Here is a 16813-nt window from a genome sequence, read left to right as displayed (position 1 = left end):
TCCAAAGAGTTTTGGGCGATATGCACTAGCCCGCCCTCAATTTAATTGTTACAAGAGTCCTGTAAGGTAGGCCAGGCTGAGGAATGGTGACCTGCAGCTACTTACTCGGTGACCTTCATCACTGGGGAAAGAATTGAGAAGATGAAACACACTGATGCTCAAAGAATACTTTATTTGTCTTAACATTTTCTAGATAAGTTTTATACCTCAGATAATTCACTGAGCATAAGAAAGTAAAGATTGCACTGAGTATTTCAAATATTTTTCTGAACTCTAAGCCTTTTCCAAAGCAGAAGAGCTAACTAAAAAAAGAAAACATCCAAATACAGCTAAAAATGAGGTTTTCCATAACAGATTCTCCCGCACAAATATATATATATATCACTTCTGGGCAATCAGGACTGCAATCCTATGCATGTTTAGAGAGAAAGATATTCTGCAAATCCCCCGGGAACAGCAGAAGCAGGCTGCAAGACATGGGACCTTTTCTGCCTAAACCCTAACTAATCCGGAACTCATCTACTCAGAACCAATTCCTACTGTGGGCAAGATTGCTTACACTCAGGTAAATCAGCATGGAATTGCAGCTGAAGTTGGTCTGCTGCCACCTGTGAGCTGAATATGGCAGCAGTATTTTCACCTGGATTCACTTTTGCCTTGGCAAATGTTCTAAGTTGCACGCAGAATCTGTGTCATGCAGCTTGGCCCACCAGACCGTGAGCAAGCGTTAATTCTCCACAGGCACAACGCTTCGTTAGCTGGCCCTGAACCCTGATTAAAGGTGGAGAACAAAACTTACTGAATTTTGCCTTGTGTGGATTTAATGCTCCTCTGGAAAGTAAATTGACAAAATAAACATGCCTTGGAAACACCGCTGCCTAATGAACTGGATCCCAGCCTCCTCAAGCCTGGACAGAACAATTTAGTTCATCTGGCTGAATTTTCCACAAGTGCCGAAGGCTGGGAATGATGGGTATTACAGTTCCACATAACTGCTAGGCACTTAGGAAAGGTACTCTAGCTGCTGGTGGTATTATTACCATCTCATTTCTATCCCACCTTTCTTCCTCTTGCAAGGTACGCAAAGCAGCTTACTAGGTTCTCTTCCTCTCCATTTCATCCTCACAACAACCCTGTGAGGTAGGTCAGCCTGAGAGTGAAGGACAATGCGAAGCTACCCAGTGAACTTCATGGCTGAGTGCAGATTAGAACCAAGAACTTCGGAGCCCAAGCCCAGCCCTCAAACCAGCCTGCCCCCTAGCTATATGGCCATCACCCAACAGATCTGAGCAAAGAGGCTCACACTAGTCTCGATTGCGGCTACTGGCTTCACGGCAGCCCTTTCTTGCGAGAAAAATAAAAATCCACTCCTCGCTCTTTGTGTTGCTTTGGTGTGTATGAAGGACCTTTTCTCCCCCTTGCAGCAGGACCCTCGGCATTCTGCAAAGAAAAGAGAACACGGGGAAATATTGTCTGGAGAAGCTACACACACACACTGGGGTTGTCTGATTCTACAATCTGAAAGGACACTCATTCACGCCGACACCATCTTTGGTCCCCCCGTGATGGTAAACGGGAAGGAGTCACTCAGGACCACCAAAGAAGAGGAACTTCAGTCTGGGAAAGGAGGCCACACTAAAATGACCATCAGACACACACAGACACACAGACACTTTCTGGATAGCAAACAGTCGCTTGTTTGTCTCTACAGTTAAAAAGAACTCGTTTTAGGAGACGGGGCTCTTAGAAGAAACTGACCAGTAAGTGTGCGCTGTTGACACTGTGGAACCAAACCTGATTGAATAAAACCTCAGTTACATTCCTACATGAGTTCTGGCCCTTTTTCTGGATAAACCTGCCCAGGTGTAAAGGCACCTTTGCTCTCCAACAGGGTTCTGCTTCCCTGGCTGCATTGCAAGGGAATTCCACAGCCATGAAGTGTGCAGTGGCCACTCAGCCCAGCTGACTTCGCTGGGACACGCAGCGGGTGCCCGAAAGCCAAACCCAAGACCAGAGAAAGTCCAGGCAGGCCAAAGGGACGGGGCTGAAACACCGAGATATTCCGGCGAAAGCGCTTGCAGCCAAGCATGAAGCCGTAGGAGAGGCCCTGACGCTTTTCAGGATGGGTGCAACAAACCTGGAAATCCAGCAAGGAACTGGTGCGGCTGGGCCAGGGAAAGAAGTTCAGGCTGTCTGGACCACTGCAGCTTGGATTTAGCCCCTGGGCACGTGCTTCAGCAGACCATCCGACTTACCGGCTTCTGGTTGATGTGCCGTTTCCATGCTGGGACCATGACAACTGGCAGAGGGTATGTGTCACCCAGGCACACGCCCGCCTGAGCGAGGGCAGCATTGCTCAGTGCCCACGGGGTGTGTATATCGCCTCCTCGAATGCACTGCAGTTCCGGAACCCAGAGCCGCACATAATCCCCCTGCCAAAATAACTGTTCAGTGGCATTCTCTTTCAGCAATGAGCATTGCAACATCAAGCAGGGATATGGTTTTTTTTATTTATTAGATTTATATTCCGCTTTTTTCTTACGAACTCAAAGCAGCTTACATCATTCTTTAGGATTTCTTTAGCTACCACTGCAATGATGCAGCAGTTGAGACGATCATGGAGCTAGGCCCCTCCTTAGGCACAGTTGCCTTCCCTCTGGTCCCGGGACCCCATTCCTTGCTCAGCCCCAGGCACATTCCTGCTAGAAGGATCTCAGGTCCATGGACTAAGGGGCCTTCAAGAGCTGTGGCTTATGGTCGTTACTTCCCAACAAGGTGACAATACAAACCATCCGGCTGATAGCAGCCCACAGCACTGCCCGTTTCATGCTCCTCTGCAAGGAAGCCTGAAAGGTACCGAGGAAAGCACCTGGACAGGGATTCCACCTGGACTGCTCCACCTGAGAGTACAGGAGGAGCAGCCGCGTTTTGGGATTCCCACACATTAACAAGAATCAAAGCACTTCCTCGCAAGGGACAGCCAGCGCGCCGGGCTAGTAATCCAGCCTTCCCGACATGCCGGTTTTGCCTGACTGGATGACTAAACAAGAGGGGAAGGCGTGTATGAGAAAGCAGAAACTATGAAAGAGAGTCGAAAGGGCACGCCGGGCGCCTGTAGAAAACCTTTTGTTGTTGCCCAATGCATTTTGGAAAATGCATTTCCTTCATTGCAAGTAGATGTTAGATACATTTTAGAAAACCATCATGTATCTCTTTTGCACAAAAGTGATGAGAAACAATAAAAGGTTTTCCAGAGACTCCCTTTAGGCTCTTTCCCACTAGTTCTCCCAGGAGTGGAGATGCATTTAAGCCCATAATCCCCATGTGCAGTCTGAAGTGTTGCAAGGCAAGGGTCTTGCCCCATGATCACGTCGCAGCTCTCTCTCCCCTCACACGGCAGGGGCAGAGGCTGGGATCTGCCATATGGGGCGGGCCAGGCACACCCCTCATGTCCCTTTGGAATGTACCTCTCTGTGCATTTTTTAAAATCCACGTTACTTTGGGAGCCAAACTTCGCTGAAGGGCAGGCTTCCCCAACCTGGCAACTCGAGATGTGTTGGGCCACAATTCCCCTGCCGCGACCACCCATTTCTGCTTGGACATTTAACGCCATCCATCTTACGCACCGGGTTGGCTGTCCCAAATTTCTAGCAGCTCTCCTGGTGGGTGCCGTAAAATGCGGCTTTAGCCCAGTGTAACTAAAGAAGCAGAAAAAGCCAAACGGCAGCCTCTGGCGTAAGCACTTCTCCAAGGACCTACCTTGCCATCGTAATCCAAGGCTTGCTTAACCATGTTAAACCTCCGGTCTTCTCTCGGGTCGTTGCCAACGCCGGCACTGTACAACCAGTTGCAGTAGTTGCTGCAGACGTCATAATCCACCTTGAATGTGGGAAACACCCCTGATGGTTGTTAGAAAGTGCCCAATAAGATGCTCAGGATCATTTCCTTTCCTTTCCATTTTGCTTGGGAGAGGTTTCTGTTTTTGCCTCCCTTAGATGCACAGGGCGCAATTTGCCTTAAGGGCACCTCCTGGCAGGCTGCATGGATTTCCAAAAATATGCGTTACATGCCACCAACTCATCTCCGACATGCGACGCTGTGAATGGAAGCTCTCCAAAATGTCCTATCCATGTAGATAGATATTCCTGCCTTGCCCAATCACATACATATTTGAACAGACAAAAGTCCTTACAAGGTCCAGCACTAGATTGCAACTTTTGAACAGGAAAGTATTTTAATGGCGGCGAAAAGTTTCTCTCTTCCATTACTCTCCCCACCACATGCATGCACACATACATAAGAGTAGCTATTCATTTTTGCTTTGTTTTTCCATTTTAAAATCAGGATCTTCCATGCACTGTGCATTTTGATGCCAAGTTCTGTGTTTTCACTTCTTTTTTCTCTAAATTGAGATTCTGCCACAAAACGATCAGATTTGATAACTTTTAAAACTATAACAATTGTAAGAAATGTGCATACAATTCTGAAAATGTATCATGCTTTTGGTAGCCATGTGATAATGTGAGGCAGGGAAAATTTTATGTGGTTCCTGTTTTAACACCAACTTGTTTAATTTTAAAGTTTTTAAACAAAGTGAAATTCTGTTATCCTTCGAAATTTGCATTTCTCCGAATGTTGCCAGTTAACTTCTCTGATCAAACATTTTGTATAAACATGTCTATATAAGTGAAAGTAACATTTAAAATATTTTGTACTACGAACATTGAAAAATGCGCACATTAGGCAAAATTGCATACAAACACGCATGCATTATGAGAAAAGCGCTTGTGCGTTGCAATGCACAATTTCTTTCTTTAAAAAACAAGCTGTTTTCAGGAGAAGCCCAATTCAGAACTGAAAAAATTCTTAAGCTTTGGGATGAGCCAAATTTAAGCCTGAAACAACGAGAAACCGAGTGTTTCATCTATTCCTAGGTACATGGCAATAGTGCTGAAGCAGGACACATCACACACCTCTAGGTATGTGAGAAGTCATTCTCTATGGGTAACCCATATTCACACGAAAAAGCTTTTTCCAGGGGTGGTGAAGAAATACACTCAAGCTCAAAGGAATAAAAAACCCAGCTAGGAAAATGGAAAGCAGCAAGGTGAGGATCACCTCTGCCGCTCCTCCCATGCTGCACTGGATGACCATGACCCTCAGGGGCTGATGGGCATTGTTTGCCGTGGGATGTTAGCACAACCTACCAGCAGCGATTCAAACCATTCCGCTCCCATGCGCCAGTCCAAGCCCAAATCTTTGGTCAGGAAACTGGCCACGTTCTGGCGCCCTCTGTTGGACATGAAGCCTGTTGCAGCCAACTCCCGCATGTTGGCGTCGACAAAGGGGACCCCGGTCCGTCCTTCTGCAGGGACAAGAGGTCACACGTGCGTTATCCTAAGATAGGCTCCCCCGGTCTGGGCTCTTCCAGATGTGCTGCGAAAAGGTCCAGAGGTGTCAGACTACCAAGTTGTGGCTTGACCCCTCTGGAACGGCCCGGGCTGGAGAAGGCTGTTCCCAGGAGTCTAGGGCTGCCAACAGGAAGAAAAGAAGATGGATCACATGGCCCACCAACACCCCAGTTTACAGACCTTTCCAAGAGTCAAACAGCTTGGGGTCCTTTTTCCAGGCAACCTCTTTATCTTGAAGACCTGTGTAAAGATTTGGAGGAAGAGGGAAAAAATCAGCAGAGCGCTAAACAGCCGTACCAGATGGTAGAGGTTTGCTTCTACCCTGCTAATGCTAGCTGGCATTTTTGGGCCTCCTCAGCAGAGCCGTAGAAAGCATTCATAGGCTGCAATCCAAATCCAGACAGAAGCTTGAGAGTGATACCCATTGAAGCTCCGCATAGATGGGACCGCTTTGGTTTCCTTTACTAAAGCTCCTGATGAATTAGCCCTGGGAGTGGTCCACACACAGATGCACGGGCTAGCACAGTATGCTAAAGAACCAATCAATACGCATGCAATGTGAGAATCTGGAGGTCTGCTTAGCATCACCATCACCCCGCTAATCTGCAGTGACTGCACTTCGCAAAAAACCACACCAACTCCTCCTCTCCCTGAACTGTTTCCACCCAGGTCACTCTTAACAACTCCTACTTAACTTTCAGGAATGGTTCCTCAGTTCTTTCCTCTTCCCTCCCCATCTCCCTTCCTTTTGTGCCATGTATTTTAGATCGCAAGCCTACAGGCAGTGACTCTTGTTTTTATTGATTTGCAGAGAATTCTGAAAAGCAGAGTAAAGAAAATGTTCTAAACAAACTCACCTCCTAAAAGGAAAATCTTTCTGCCATATTTCAGGGCCACGAAGCGGAAGTAGTCCCTCCAAGTCAGTTCAAACAGCACCCTACACACACACAGGCAGACACTTGTAGTATAAATGTGCAGTCCAAAAAGATTTTGCAGGGGTGGATTTCCAGTGTTGCTAACCACTGTGGGGGACCATGTGTTTGAACAGCAAAGCCTTTGGCCTGATCTAGCAGTGTTCTTCCTTCCAGCAGCAGTGGGAGGAGGCCTTGGCTAGTTCCTCTGGGGTCTTTCAGAAACCTCAAGCAGCCCAAGAGGCCACAAGGACAGAACCTGATAAAAACACTAAAATAAGGAGCACTTACACCATCCCCACCTGTCAGCCACCTTCTTGCACTAAGGTAAGCACTGCAACGCGACATGTAGGGAAAGTTCTACAAAATTCTCAGCCCTTCCCACAATTCTTGCATGCGATTCCTTTTTGCCCAGCCTGCAGCCAATGGTCAAAACTAAACAGACTGGAAAATCTGGCACAGTGCTGGTAACAGCCGAGCATTCGCTTTCCTTGTTGAATCTGCACTGTCAACATCGTCTTGCTGATGGATTTGCTCCGTCTGCCGTCAGAATGTTAATGCTCATCCCGTGACTTCCCGGAAGCCGGGTTGACGGATTCCTCTCCCACCTGCACACACACAAACACACACCAGGCTATTGGTGTGCCAACAAGCATTCCGTGACATCATGGAAACTCGGGCAATTTAGAAGGGGAAAGCAAGACCATGTTGGTTCTTCTGTCCAGATTAATGTTTCCAAAACAAACCGTGGAGAGTGCATCCTACCAATAGGTGCTCTGATTTGCTGTTCTCTCTTTTTCATATTTCCGGATCTGCTCATAAATATACCGTGGGGAGATGCAGCCCAGGGACAGCCTGGAAAAGGAAAGCCACGATATCTTCAGGAAATGCGACCTCTTGGAGTGGAGTGAATGGGTGAATACATAACATGATACAGGTGCTGAGCCTGAGCTCAGGACACCCATTCTTGTAATGCCTGCCCCATCCTAAGGGCTCGGGGAACAAGGTAAGCGATGTCCAAAAGACATAAGGAACATTCACAGACTGCCCGATTGTGCTACCGTTCAGCCTGCAGTGACCCTGCGGAGAGGGCCTCCTCTTAGCCTTTGGCACGCCAGGGACCTGATGGGACAAATGCCCCCTGCAGTTCGGTGGCTTCCTGCCCAGAGCCCCTTAGACCGTCCTCTCAATGACTCCCACGGAGAGGTTGCATGAGCACACCTGAAGGTGCCGGACATTTACCATGGTGCAAACTTGGTTGAATAATCCAGTCCAATCAATCCATTGCGTGTCTCCTTGTAGGAAGCAACTAGGTTCTGAGGAAATAGAGAACAAGCCAATGCACACAAGAGGAACTGCCAGGAAGTGCAAATCAGGTGTGTAATCAAAGGAGAGCTTTCCACAGGTTTGGGCGCCCTCGAGTGGCCGGGAGCAGGAATTACCCACTTGTGAAAGGGGAGCGTGGGGAGCTGCCACCCACCAAGTTAGACCGCTGGTCCGTTTAGCCTAGGATTGCCTGTGCCAGCCTGACCCAGCAGTGTGCCTTCCAGACGCATCTGGACTGCAACCCCCAGAATTCCCAGGCAATGGCCCTGCTGGACGGGAATTCTGGGAGTTGCGCTCCAAATGCCCCCGAAGGCCACCAGGTTGGGGAAGGCTGATCTCTGCTGATTGGCAGCAGCTCTCCCAGGTCTTGGGCTGCACTCTCTCCTAGTCCGACCCGGGGATCGTTCCCCTCCCAGTAAATAAAGCAGAAATACACAGTACAGTGCTGGATCCTTACAGGCACTTCGCTTCATCCCGTGGGGCTTTCTTTTGCCCACATCCACAACTGCATTGCATTTTCCGATTTTTATGCAATGTGAAGGCCAGGAGGTCTGGGTGCTTGGGGCATTGAAACCTGCCCATGACTGGTTCAGTTTTGCACCCACATTTTAATATATCCTTATACAAATGTCTATTAAGTTGAAATCACATTCTTTTTTTTTAATGGCCTGCTTTATTTTATTTATTTATTTATTTATTTAAAGTATTTATATGCCGTCCTGTGGCAAAAGCCTCAGGACAGCTCACATAGATAAAATATGATAAAATATAACATAGATAAAATTATTGTTTCATTGCAAGTGGCTTTCTAAAGGAGCGTGGTTTCACTGATGAAACTGACAGAGTGAATGTTGCATGAATACAGAGATGGTGGTGGCGGACGGCTGCTGGGTGTCTTAGCTCAGCCTTCAGCTGTCTGACATTTTTGGAGGGTGATGCTGAGCCAGACTGCCTTGCTTAGCAATGTTGCCTGCTCCAGCCTGCGATATAAGCTAACACTGGCCTATTTGCCATGGCTTCAGTGCTTCCTCAGCCTTGCCCCCTGATCTTTTCAGCCACGACTACCGGGGCCTGATGCCCCGCATGCCAAGTGTGGGCTACACCACTCTGCTACAGTCCCTCCCTAAAACAGAACAGTTCGTATTTTATTACCGTCTCCCAGAAATAGTGCTGCAGCCTCTTCAAAGCCTGAGTCTCCCCTCCGCTGCAAGGGAAGGCGGAACGAGGATCACTTGACGGAGCTGCCAAGAGAGTAATTGAGGTTGGTGTAAGCCATAAACATTCCTCTTCCTTTCCCAGGTTAAGAACGTGGGTATGAAAAGAGCCTAGAATTAAACAGAAGCTGTGCAGAAGAATATATTTGAATTTGGACCCATAAAGGCCTAATCCTATGAATGCTGGGACAAGAAAAGTCCTACATTGTCCACATTCTCTGACCAATGGGCCATCTCAAAACACACGGGATTGTACCTTTAATCCTGTAATTCCACACACACATAGAAACAGAGCGAGTCAGAAGGGACCTCCCGGGCCATCTAGTCTGACCCCCGGCTCCAGCCGGCTCCACTCATGACATGCCCACCATGTGCATGTCCAGCCTATCCTTGAACACCCGCACCGATGGGGCCTCAACAACCTCCCGGGGAAGCCCATTCCACACCCTGGGGGTCCTAACCATCAGGAAGTGCCTCCTGACATCCAAACTGAACCTTGGTTCCCTGAGCTTTGCTCCGTTGGAGCGCATCCTGCCTTCCTCTGCAGGGGAGAACAGGTCTCTACCCACCTCCATGTGACATCCCCTCACATGCCTGTATGTCGCCAGCATGTGGATTTCTGCCACATGAAGAAGCCTGTGCCAGGAATCCAGCTCCACCTTGGACTTAGTTTGGCCACCAAGTCCAAGTTTTATGATCAATTTTTAAGGAAGGAATTCAATATCTCATAACTGAAACTTTGCTGAACCAAGGCTGAAATTTCACAAAACCAAAACCCAGCCAGGTTTGAAGAAATCCAAGCTTTTCAAACGGGAAAACAAGTCCTCTTTCTTTGGCCAAAACATTGTGCCGATGTGAAAAGGGATGTCTCCGGTAAAGAAGCACATGCCGAGGCAGAACGATCCTCACCTGTCCTGCCAAATTCTTCCAGGCTGGGGACGGGCCCTTCTTCCACTCCTGGAGGCAATGACTTCAGCTGCAGGCTCATCTTTAGGCAGGGCCGGACGGCGGCCTGCGACTCCACGGCTTGCCGGAACTGAGTAAAGACATCGGGCAGCCTGCGTGGGTGGCATGAGAAGGTGTGACGGGGGACAAGCAGCCCGTCTCTTATTCAGTCTGTACTTCTCAGAGTGGCAGAAGCAAGAGGGACTGGATTACAGCCACAAGCCTTGCAGGCAGGGTAAAACTGGAGTTTCTCAGACCTGGAGCACGCCAGATTGCAGAAGCCAAGCTTCTGTGGGCACACGGAGGTGAAGTTGCCTTTTGTGGAACGAGGCCACTGAACGCCTGGGAACATCCCTCTGAAATCTTTCTCAGGTTTCTACCTGCAATCCTTTTTGTTGGAGCATCCATAGGACTGGATTTATTTAGTTGTTAGTTATTCAAAACTTTTCTAGACCGTCTCATTCCCGAAGTCTCAGGACGGTTTAACAATACAAAATGGAAAAAATAAAACACAGCATTCTAAAATTCAACTAACAATAAAACTCCGATTAAAACAGTCAGGTCTTAAAACATTAGGAAAATAAAAAAGTTTTGACCTGGTGCCGAAAAGAATAAAGTGACAGCGCCTGGCGAAACTCTCTGGGGAGCGAATTCCACAATTGGGGTGCCACCGCAGAGAAGGCCCTTCTCCGGATACTCACCCTCCTAATCTGCTTCAGGGAGGGCACCCAGAGAAGGGCGTCTGCCCCAGATCTTAAGGGGCAGGCAGGCGCATAGGGAAGGAGATGCTCCTTCTGTTAACCAGGCCCTAAGCCATTTAGGGCTTTATAGGTCATCACCAGAACCTTAAATTGGGCCTGGGCTTCAACTGGAAGCCAGTGTAGGTGGAAAAGGTCCAGCATTATATGTTCATTCAGGTTTACTGAATCTGAAACCCTGTGCATTGATTCATTTGGCCTCCTCTTTTCCTTCTCCCCTTTCTTCTTCCCATAATCAGAGATTTTCGTGGCTTGAGTAAAAGTGGCTGATCACCAACTTAGGGGCACATGCTAAATATTGAATTATTTTTTCAAACTTTCCTAGAATTGATCTGAGATGCCTGGAGCTGCCTAGAACTGTGTGTGGAGGGGGCACAGTAAAAGCAAGAAGGCATTTAATATACATGCATCCAGAACACCAGGGGCTGCACAAGAGTTCTGGGAAAGAGATTTGGGATCAGAGCTTCATGGACCCAGGCCTGGGAAGACACTATCTGGGAAAACAAAGGAGAGCTGCGAATGGAAGACCGCCCCCCACATCCCCACCCCTGCAAAGTTCCCACATTTGCCGTCCATAATTCACCTGGAAATGTGTTTGAAGGGCAGGTCCAACTGGTGATAAAGAGTTGATCCCCAGAACTTCTGGACGGCCACTCCGAGCTCACTGCATACCTGGAGCAACATCTGTTCCACATCCAGCTCTTCCTTCGTCACCTAGAGCAAAGGGGAGCCAAACGTGAAAGAATTCCCAGTGGGGCCACCATGCCAAATCTGTTACAGCCAAAACAGCAGAGCGTTGTGGCAACGTAATGACTAACACATTTATCCTGGCACAAGTTTGCCCAGACACCAGCTGCTGCATCCGATGCATGAAGAGTTAACTTCAAATTGACAGATTTATATCCCACTGCTATGGGAGGAAACCGGTGTGGTCAGTGGGAAATGAAATGCAGAACATCCAGGGATAATTCTTTTAACAGTTGCCATTCACAAAAAGTTTTGGGGTCATAATGCAACAATGGAATGATGAGATTATCACATGTCGTGTGTTAAAATACCTTTGTCTTTATTCAAAATGCAGGAAATAAAAGTTGAATCTCCTGGTGAATTGTGCACACATACCCAGGCTGAAAAGGATTCTTCCATATTCACTGCAATTATGAATCTTAAAGGGCTTTGAAATTAAGCCATCAAGGGTGTAGGGGGGTGGGGGGACACACGGAATCTAACCGAAAAGACATGCGAGAAATGCAAGGAACCCTGCCTTAACTACTGCAAAACCCAGTGGTCCAGAAATGGCAACACAAAAGCAACTCATGTGGAGCTAAGCACTTTTTAAAAGGCACTCTAAGCTCTGTGTTGGCAGCATTTTCGCTGGAGACGTGGTAGTGTGGAAACAGTTCAGAAGTATCATAGTTTAAAACATCGGTCTTCAGCTAGTATGTTGTGACCTGCAAATAGATCATACGAGCAACACAATTTTTGGCAAGGGATGATCTGTTGAAGGCTGCATAGGATGCAGGAGAGATTCCTCCGTACAAGTTTCCCAAATAAATAAATAAATAAATCCCTCCTTTCTCCCTTTTTTAACACCCTCTTCTCTCTCACACTGCCTAGCAGGTTGCTGGAGAACAGACAGACCAGTCTTGCGAAATTGGTCTGAGCTGATCACTTGCAATAAATGCTTGAAATTTGGCTGGAGGGGAAAGCTTGTCCACTCTCTTGCCCTGCAGTTTCAGGCAGAGCAAAACCTTCCCTAGAATCGCTGTTTGGGATGCTTTTAAGCAAAGCAAGTCTTCAGCAGATGGGCTATAGCTCCTCCTCACCTCCCATCTATTCTTCACACCCTGCTTATTTTCGGAGTGGAAGTCTGGCAGTCCCTTCCTCGGTCCTCAGGATGGAAGAGGTTCCACCACCAATTTAGCCACTCATCCGACTTTTCTTTAAGCTCTGAAACAGGGAAGGGCTTTTTCTTACCTCTTCGTGAAAGGCCACTGCAGCCACGGAGCCAACCTGGACAATGAGATCACGGACCACGTCTTCTGGCTTCCCTTTTCGTATCACTAAATTGCTTGGAGGAAAGAAGACCAGTGACCATGGATGGCAAAGCGACTTGACCTAACACAGTGAATGTATGATTGTTCCTATCTATGTTATGCTGGCTGATGATTTGACTTCTGTGCCTTTTCCCCCTCAAAAGAATAGCTCACCGGTTCATGATGCAGGGATGGGCTAGAGGCTTGAGCGGGAGCGGTGGAAAAGGGAACCAGCAGCCCTAGTCCTCGCTAACCCCTTCTGCTGTTTGCCCAGAAACAAAGAAAGAACTCTGCATATGGAGACGTGACGGGGGCCCTATGGGCGATGAATCATGGGAGCAACGTTGCCAACTTCCTTACTCACACCTGTTCCGGCACCGCACATTAAATGGTAGCCCATGAACAGGCAATGAGGTCTACCTCCATTGGTCGAATTTTGCAGGAGCACACCAGGTTGGATATTTTCCTGGTCCATTGGCAATCCCGTCGTTATTTGTTTTTCAGCGCCAGGCCAAGATTTTTTATTTAAACGATATTTTAATTGTTAATTCTTTTTATTTATTGGTTTTAAACTATTGCCGAGATGCTCCGAATTTTTAAGGTTATTCTATGTTGTCTATCTCTTTGTAAGCCGCCCCGAGGCTTTCTGCGATGGGGACGGCATAAAAATGCTATCTGTAAATAAATAAATAAATAAAATCCCGCTGACATGCCCACATATTTCACCGGATCAGGTATCTCTGATCCTGCAGTTGTCTGAATTTCCTCGGGGTGAAGGAATCGAGCAAAGTGGGGTGCAACACACACATTTCTGGAGTTGCAATACCTGCCCTTCTCTTTGAGCGTCTCTCTGAGATCTTTCACACTTTCCACTAGAAACTGGAGGCGAAATGACCCAGTCTTTGGGAAATTGTAGTGGTGAGTTCTTGCATAGTGCCGGGGATCAAAGCAATACAGTGGAAGGACGTGGTCTGCATTGCTGTTTGCCCAAAGCAGCACCTGTGAAGGAGGAAGAGAGCTGCATCAGAAAATATAAATTCAGCAGCAGGTGCGTTAGGGCCTGGACAGAACACCGAAGAGCTGGGCCTCATACAAGTGAATCCAGGCCCTTCCAAACACTGTCCAAATCAACAAGCACAATGTCTAAATCGGAAGCTCATTAAGAAGTGCATTACATAACACTTTCTTCTTCCAACATGGTGTTAGAGGCACTGTTGTTGGATTACAATTAAGATCTTGCCGTGGTTATTCCCCAGAAAGGAAAATGCACACTCTGAACATGCTTAGAGGTCCTGTTGCCGTCCATTGGGCAACACGGCATTCAGCAGAACGCAACATCTGCATTTCTGGAAATTGCAGATTTCTTGACACAGGCATGGCCGGGACGGAGTGGCTTTGTCTGGCACGGAAATGCGGCGATAGGGAACAATTCAGTGACTGGATTTTGTTCTGACACATGAGTGTCAGATGTTTGACTCTCATGAGTCAAAGCAATTCCCATCAGCCCCAGCAGGCAGAGGCAGCGATGAGAGACAGGGGGATAGCTGTTGGTCAAAACATCTGGGGATAAAGAAGCTGAGCAGCCCCACCCCCAATTCTGAGAATTCACCCTGCTTAAATGCAGCTGTGAAAGGCAGCGCAGGATGGAAAACTGGGCACGTGTTCTATTATTAATAATAGCGACTGATATTATTTATCACACACAGACACACGGGTCAGTGGTGTTACCACCTTTCTTCCTAAGCGCCGGGGCTCCTTGTGCCTTGAACTGCAACCTGATCCGCACGCAGAACACGTGCCGGGGGGGGGGAGAAGAAGCAGTGGAAGGCCCCCAGATTCCCCCTCCCCAGATTAGCTGGTGCTTTAATCGTCTTTAAGCGATGGCCCCTTCAAGCCACACGGAGCGCCTTCAGAGGTGTGCTCTTGCACGGGACATTTGCACGGCGGGCCTTCTGGAGGGCGGGCTGGAGAGCCGAGCTCCTCTCGGCGCCGGGCAGAGCTCCCCGCCCCCGGCCAAAGACCCAGGCGCCGGCGGGCATGCACACGAGGCCGGCGCGGCCGCGACAACTTCCCCGAGGGGCGGCAGTCCTTGTGTGATAAGGGGGAGCGCGGCGCTCCGAGAGGTGTCCGGAAAGAAAGTGCCATAAAATCCTTATCAATGGAAAGGAGGGCGGAATTAAGAGGCGAGCGTGGAAAGATCCCACTAAGGGGCGCAAACCTGGAGAGAGAGAGAGAGAGAGAGAGAGAGAGAGAGAGAGAGAGAGAGAGAGACACACACACCAGAGAGAAAACTAAAAGTCCTACAACTCCCAGCATGCCGAAGCAAGCTGGGGCATGCTGGGAGTTGTAGGACTTTGCGTTCGGTCCAGCCTTGCATAACATTGCGCCGTGCGGTTGCTCCAACGGGGGCGCATCTCGCCATCTCTTTTCCCTGCTGCGGAGGCAGCCTGCGCGCACGCACAGAGGACTAGCGCCATGCGGGGGCCGGACCTGCAAGGCCAGACCGACGTGGGTCCGCCCTGAGCTCCCGCTCGCCTCCGGGGCACGCCGCACCCTTGCGCCCCCGCCCGACCCTTCCCGCGGCTCTACCTCGTTGTCGTGGCAGCGCAGGTCGTTGCGCAAGAGGCAGAGGGCCGTCCGCCGCGCCGGGCGCTCCATGGGGGCGGCCAGCCTGTCCGAGCCTCCCGCCCAGGCCCTGCCCCGTCGGGGACGAGGAGGAGGAGGAGGAGGAGGAGGAGCCGGGGCGCCGGGTGCCTCGCTGTCCCTCTCTGCCTGCGAGGCGGGTTGCGTCAGCGAGAGGCCTCCCGAGGCGGGCTCGTTCAGGTTCACACGTGCAAGGCGTCTGGGTGCGTGTTGGGGTCCCGCTGTTCGCAGAGCGAGGACCCAGCGCCGCTGCCTGTGCATCCGGGACGGTTCTCGCATCGAATTTCTCGGGATGCGATGCTCGGCGTGTTTAGACGGGGAAAGGCCCTCCGCGAGGCATGGCCGGTTGAGACACGTTGGTGCTTGCAGGGCCTTTTCTCGTCCAAACGTGCACAGAATTGTGCCTTAAAGCCGGAAATGTAGGCGTGTTGTCTCTAAAGCCAAAGGCTGCCCTTTGCATTGAACGGGTTTGCTCCCACGTGAGTATGCATGGGATCATAGAGGAAGTTTGTGTGTGTGTGTTTTTCACTTCACCCCATGAGTGATATTGAAATAATACTGAACTTTATTCCAGGGATGGGGTCAACGGTTCTGCCTGCAGCCTGGAACATGTGGATAAGAAAAAGACTAAATTAACCAGCAGTGTGGGAATCTCTTTTCCCTCCTATGCAATATGGAGGTGGTATCTTTATAATCACACTCATGACCCATGTTCCACACCTGGTTCACACATTAACCCAGAGTACAGATTGTATGTGAGTGGCTGAACCTTCTGCATTAACCCACGGGCTGTTAACCACAAACTGTCCACAGGAAGAACCCATGTGAATTGTGGGTTGTCTGTGGTTAACAAACATTGCTTTGTTAGCACCTCTGGGTTTAGCCAACAGCACAACACATATGGTTCAACATCGGTCCAAACTTCAGTGACAACCAGCACACAGTCCATGTTTCTGGCTTGTTGTGCTGTGTGAACCCAGCCCATGCATACCTGCCTCCGCTTCTGCTTATCTGAAATGAAAATGGAACTCTTTGTTTAAGGAGAAAGATAGACTGCATTATATCACGGTTCCCTGATGCAGCCCACAGAATATGAAAGCTGCCCTGCTGGTTTTTGGCCTTTCCAGTGCTCCTAATAAAGGTTGCGATCGCTCCGCTGAAGGAGGGAGGGAAGAGTGGAGTGACTCATCCCTTCCTGTTTGAAAAGGAGAATTTGAGTGGCAGGTCATGTGTGGAGAGGGCACGGGTCAACTGCCCTTCCCCGGGGCAGGCCGCCTCTCCTGGGCATCGGGAGCTAATGGTCACGTCCAATTTGGAAACCAGAAGTGTTACTCCAGCTGCAATAAGCAGGAAGCGAGAGGCTGGGTGTCTCTGTAGCACAGCTTCCCCCAATCTGGCACTTTCCAGCTGCGCCGGACTATAGGTCCCATCATTCCCAGCCAGCATGCAGGCTGGGGATGATGGGAGGCGTGTGCTGAGGCGTCGAGAGCGAGCCAGGTTGGAGTGGACGGGTTGAGCAACCCGTGAACCTTGCTCGTGCCAGCCAGCGTTTCTTCTGTAGCACCACAG

General features: G+C 49.3%; 1 protein-coding gene across 1 annotated transcript; it reads right to left on the bottom strand.

Moving 5' to 3' along the window:
• Positions 1-152: 152 nt before the first annotated feature.
• LOC123020961 (cryptochrome DASH-like) lies at positions 153-15259 on the bottom strand. Its single transcript, XM_044425282.1, has 14 exons — positions 15191-15259; positions 13428-13600; positions 12543-12636; positions 11149-11279; positions 9772-9920; positions 8801-8889; positions 7565-7638; positions 7088-7177; positions 6269-6348; positions 5592-5651; positions 5208-5365; positions 3760-3879; positions 2256-2432; positions 153-1440 (listed from the first exon to the last, which is right to left on the bottom strand). Exons 1-14 carry the CDS (start codon positions 15257-15259, stop codon positions 1330-1332), a joined length of 1575 nt encoding a protein of 524 aa, XP_044281217.1. The 3' UTR covers positions 153-1329.
• Positions 15260-16813: the final 1554 nt, after the last annotated feature.

Source organism: Varanus komodoensis, unplaced genomic scaffold (genome assembly GCF_004798865.1).
Source record: "Varanus komodoensis strain SLA01 unplaced genomic scaffold, ASM479886v1 scaffold15, whole genome shotgun sequence".
NCBI classification, from domain to species: domain Eukaryota; kingdom Metazoa; phylum Chordata; class Lepidosauria; order Squamata; family Varanidae; genus Varanus; species Varanus komodoensis.
This window is presented reverse-complemented; position numbering and strand designations above follow the sequence as displayed.

Excerpts from the sequence above, each read along its gene's own strand:
- LOC123020961 (XM_044425282.1), bottom strand. The coding sequence starts at position 15,259 with ATGGAGCGCCCGGCGCGGCGGACGGCCCTCTGCCTCTTGCGCAACGAC. Across the intron at positions 11,280-12,542 it reads CAGTGGCCTTTCACGAAGAG|GTGACGAAGGAAGAGCTGGA; the intron begins GTAAGAAAAAGC and ends CCTTTGCTCTAG. Across the intron at positions 8,890-9,771 it reads GGAAGAATTTGGCAGGACAG|CTCCGTCAAGTGATCCTCGT; the intron begins GTGAGGATCGTT and ends CTCTCTTGGCAG.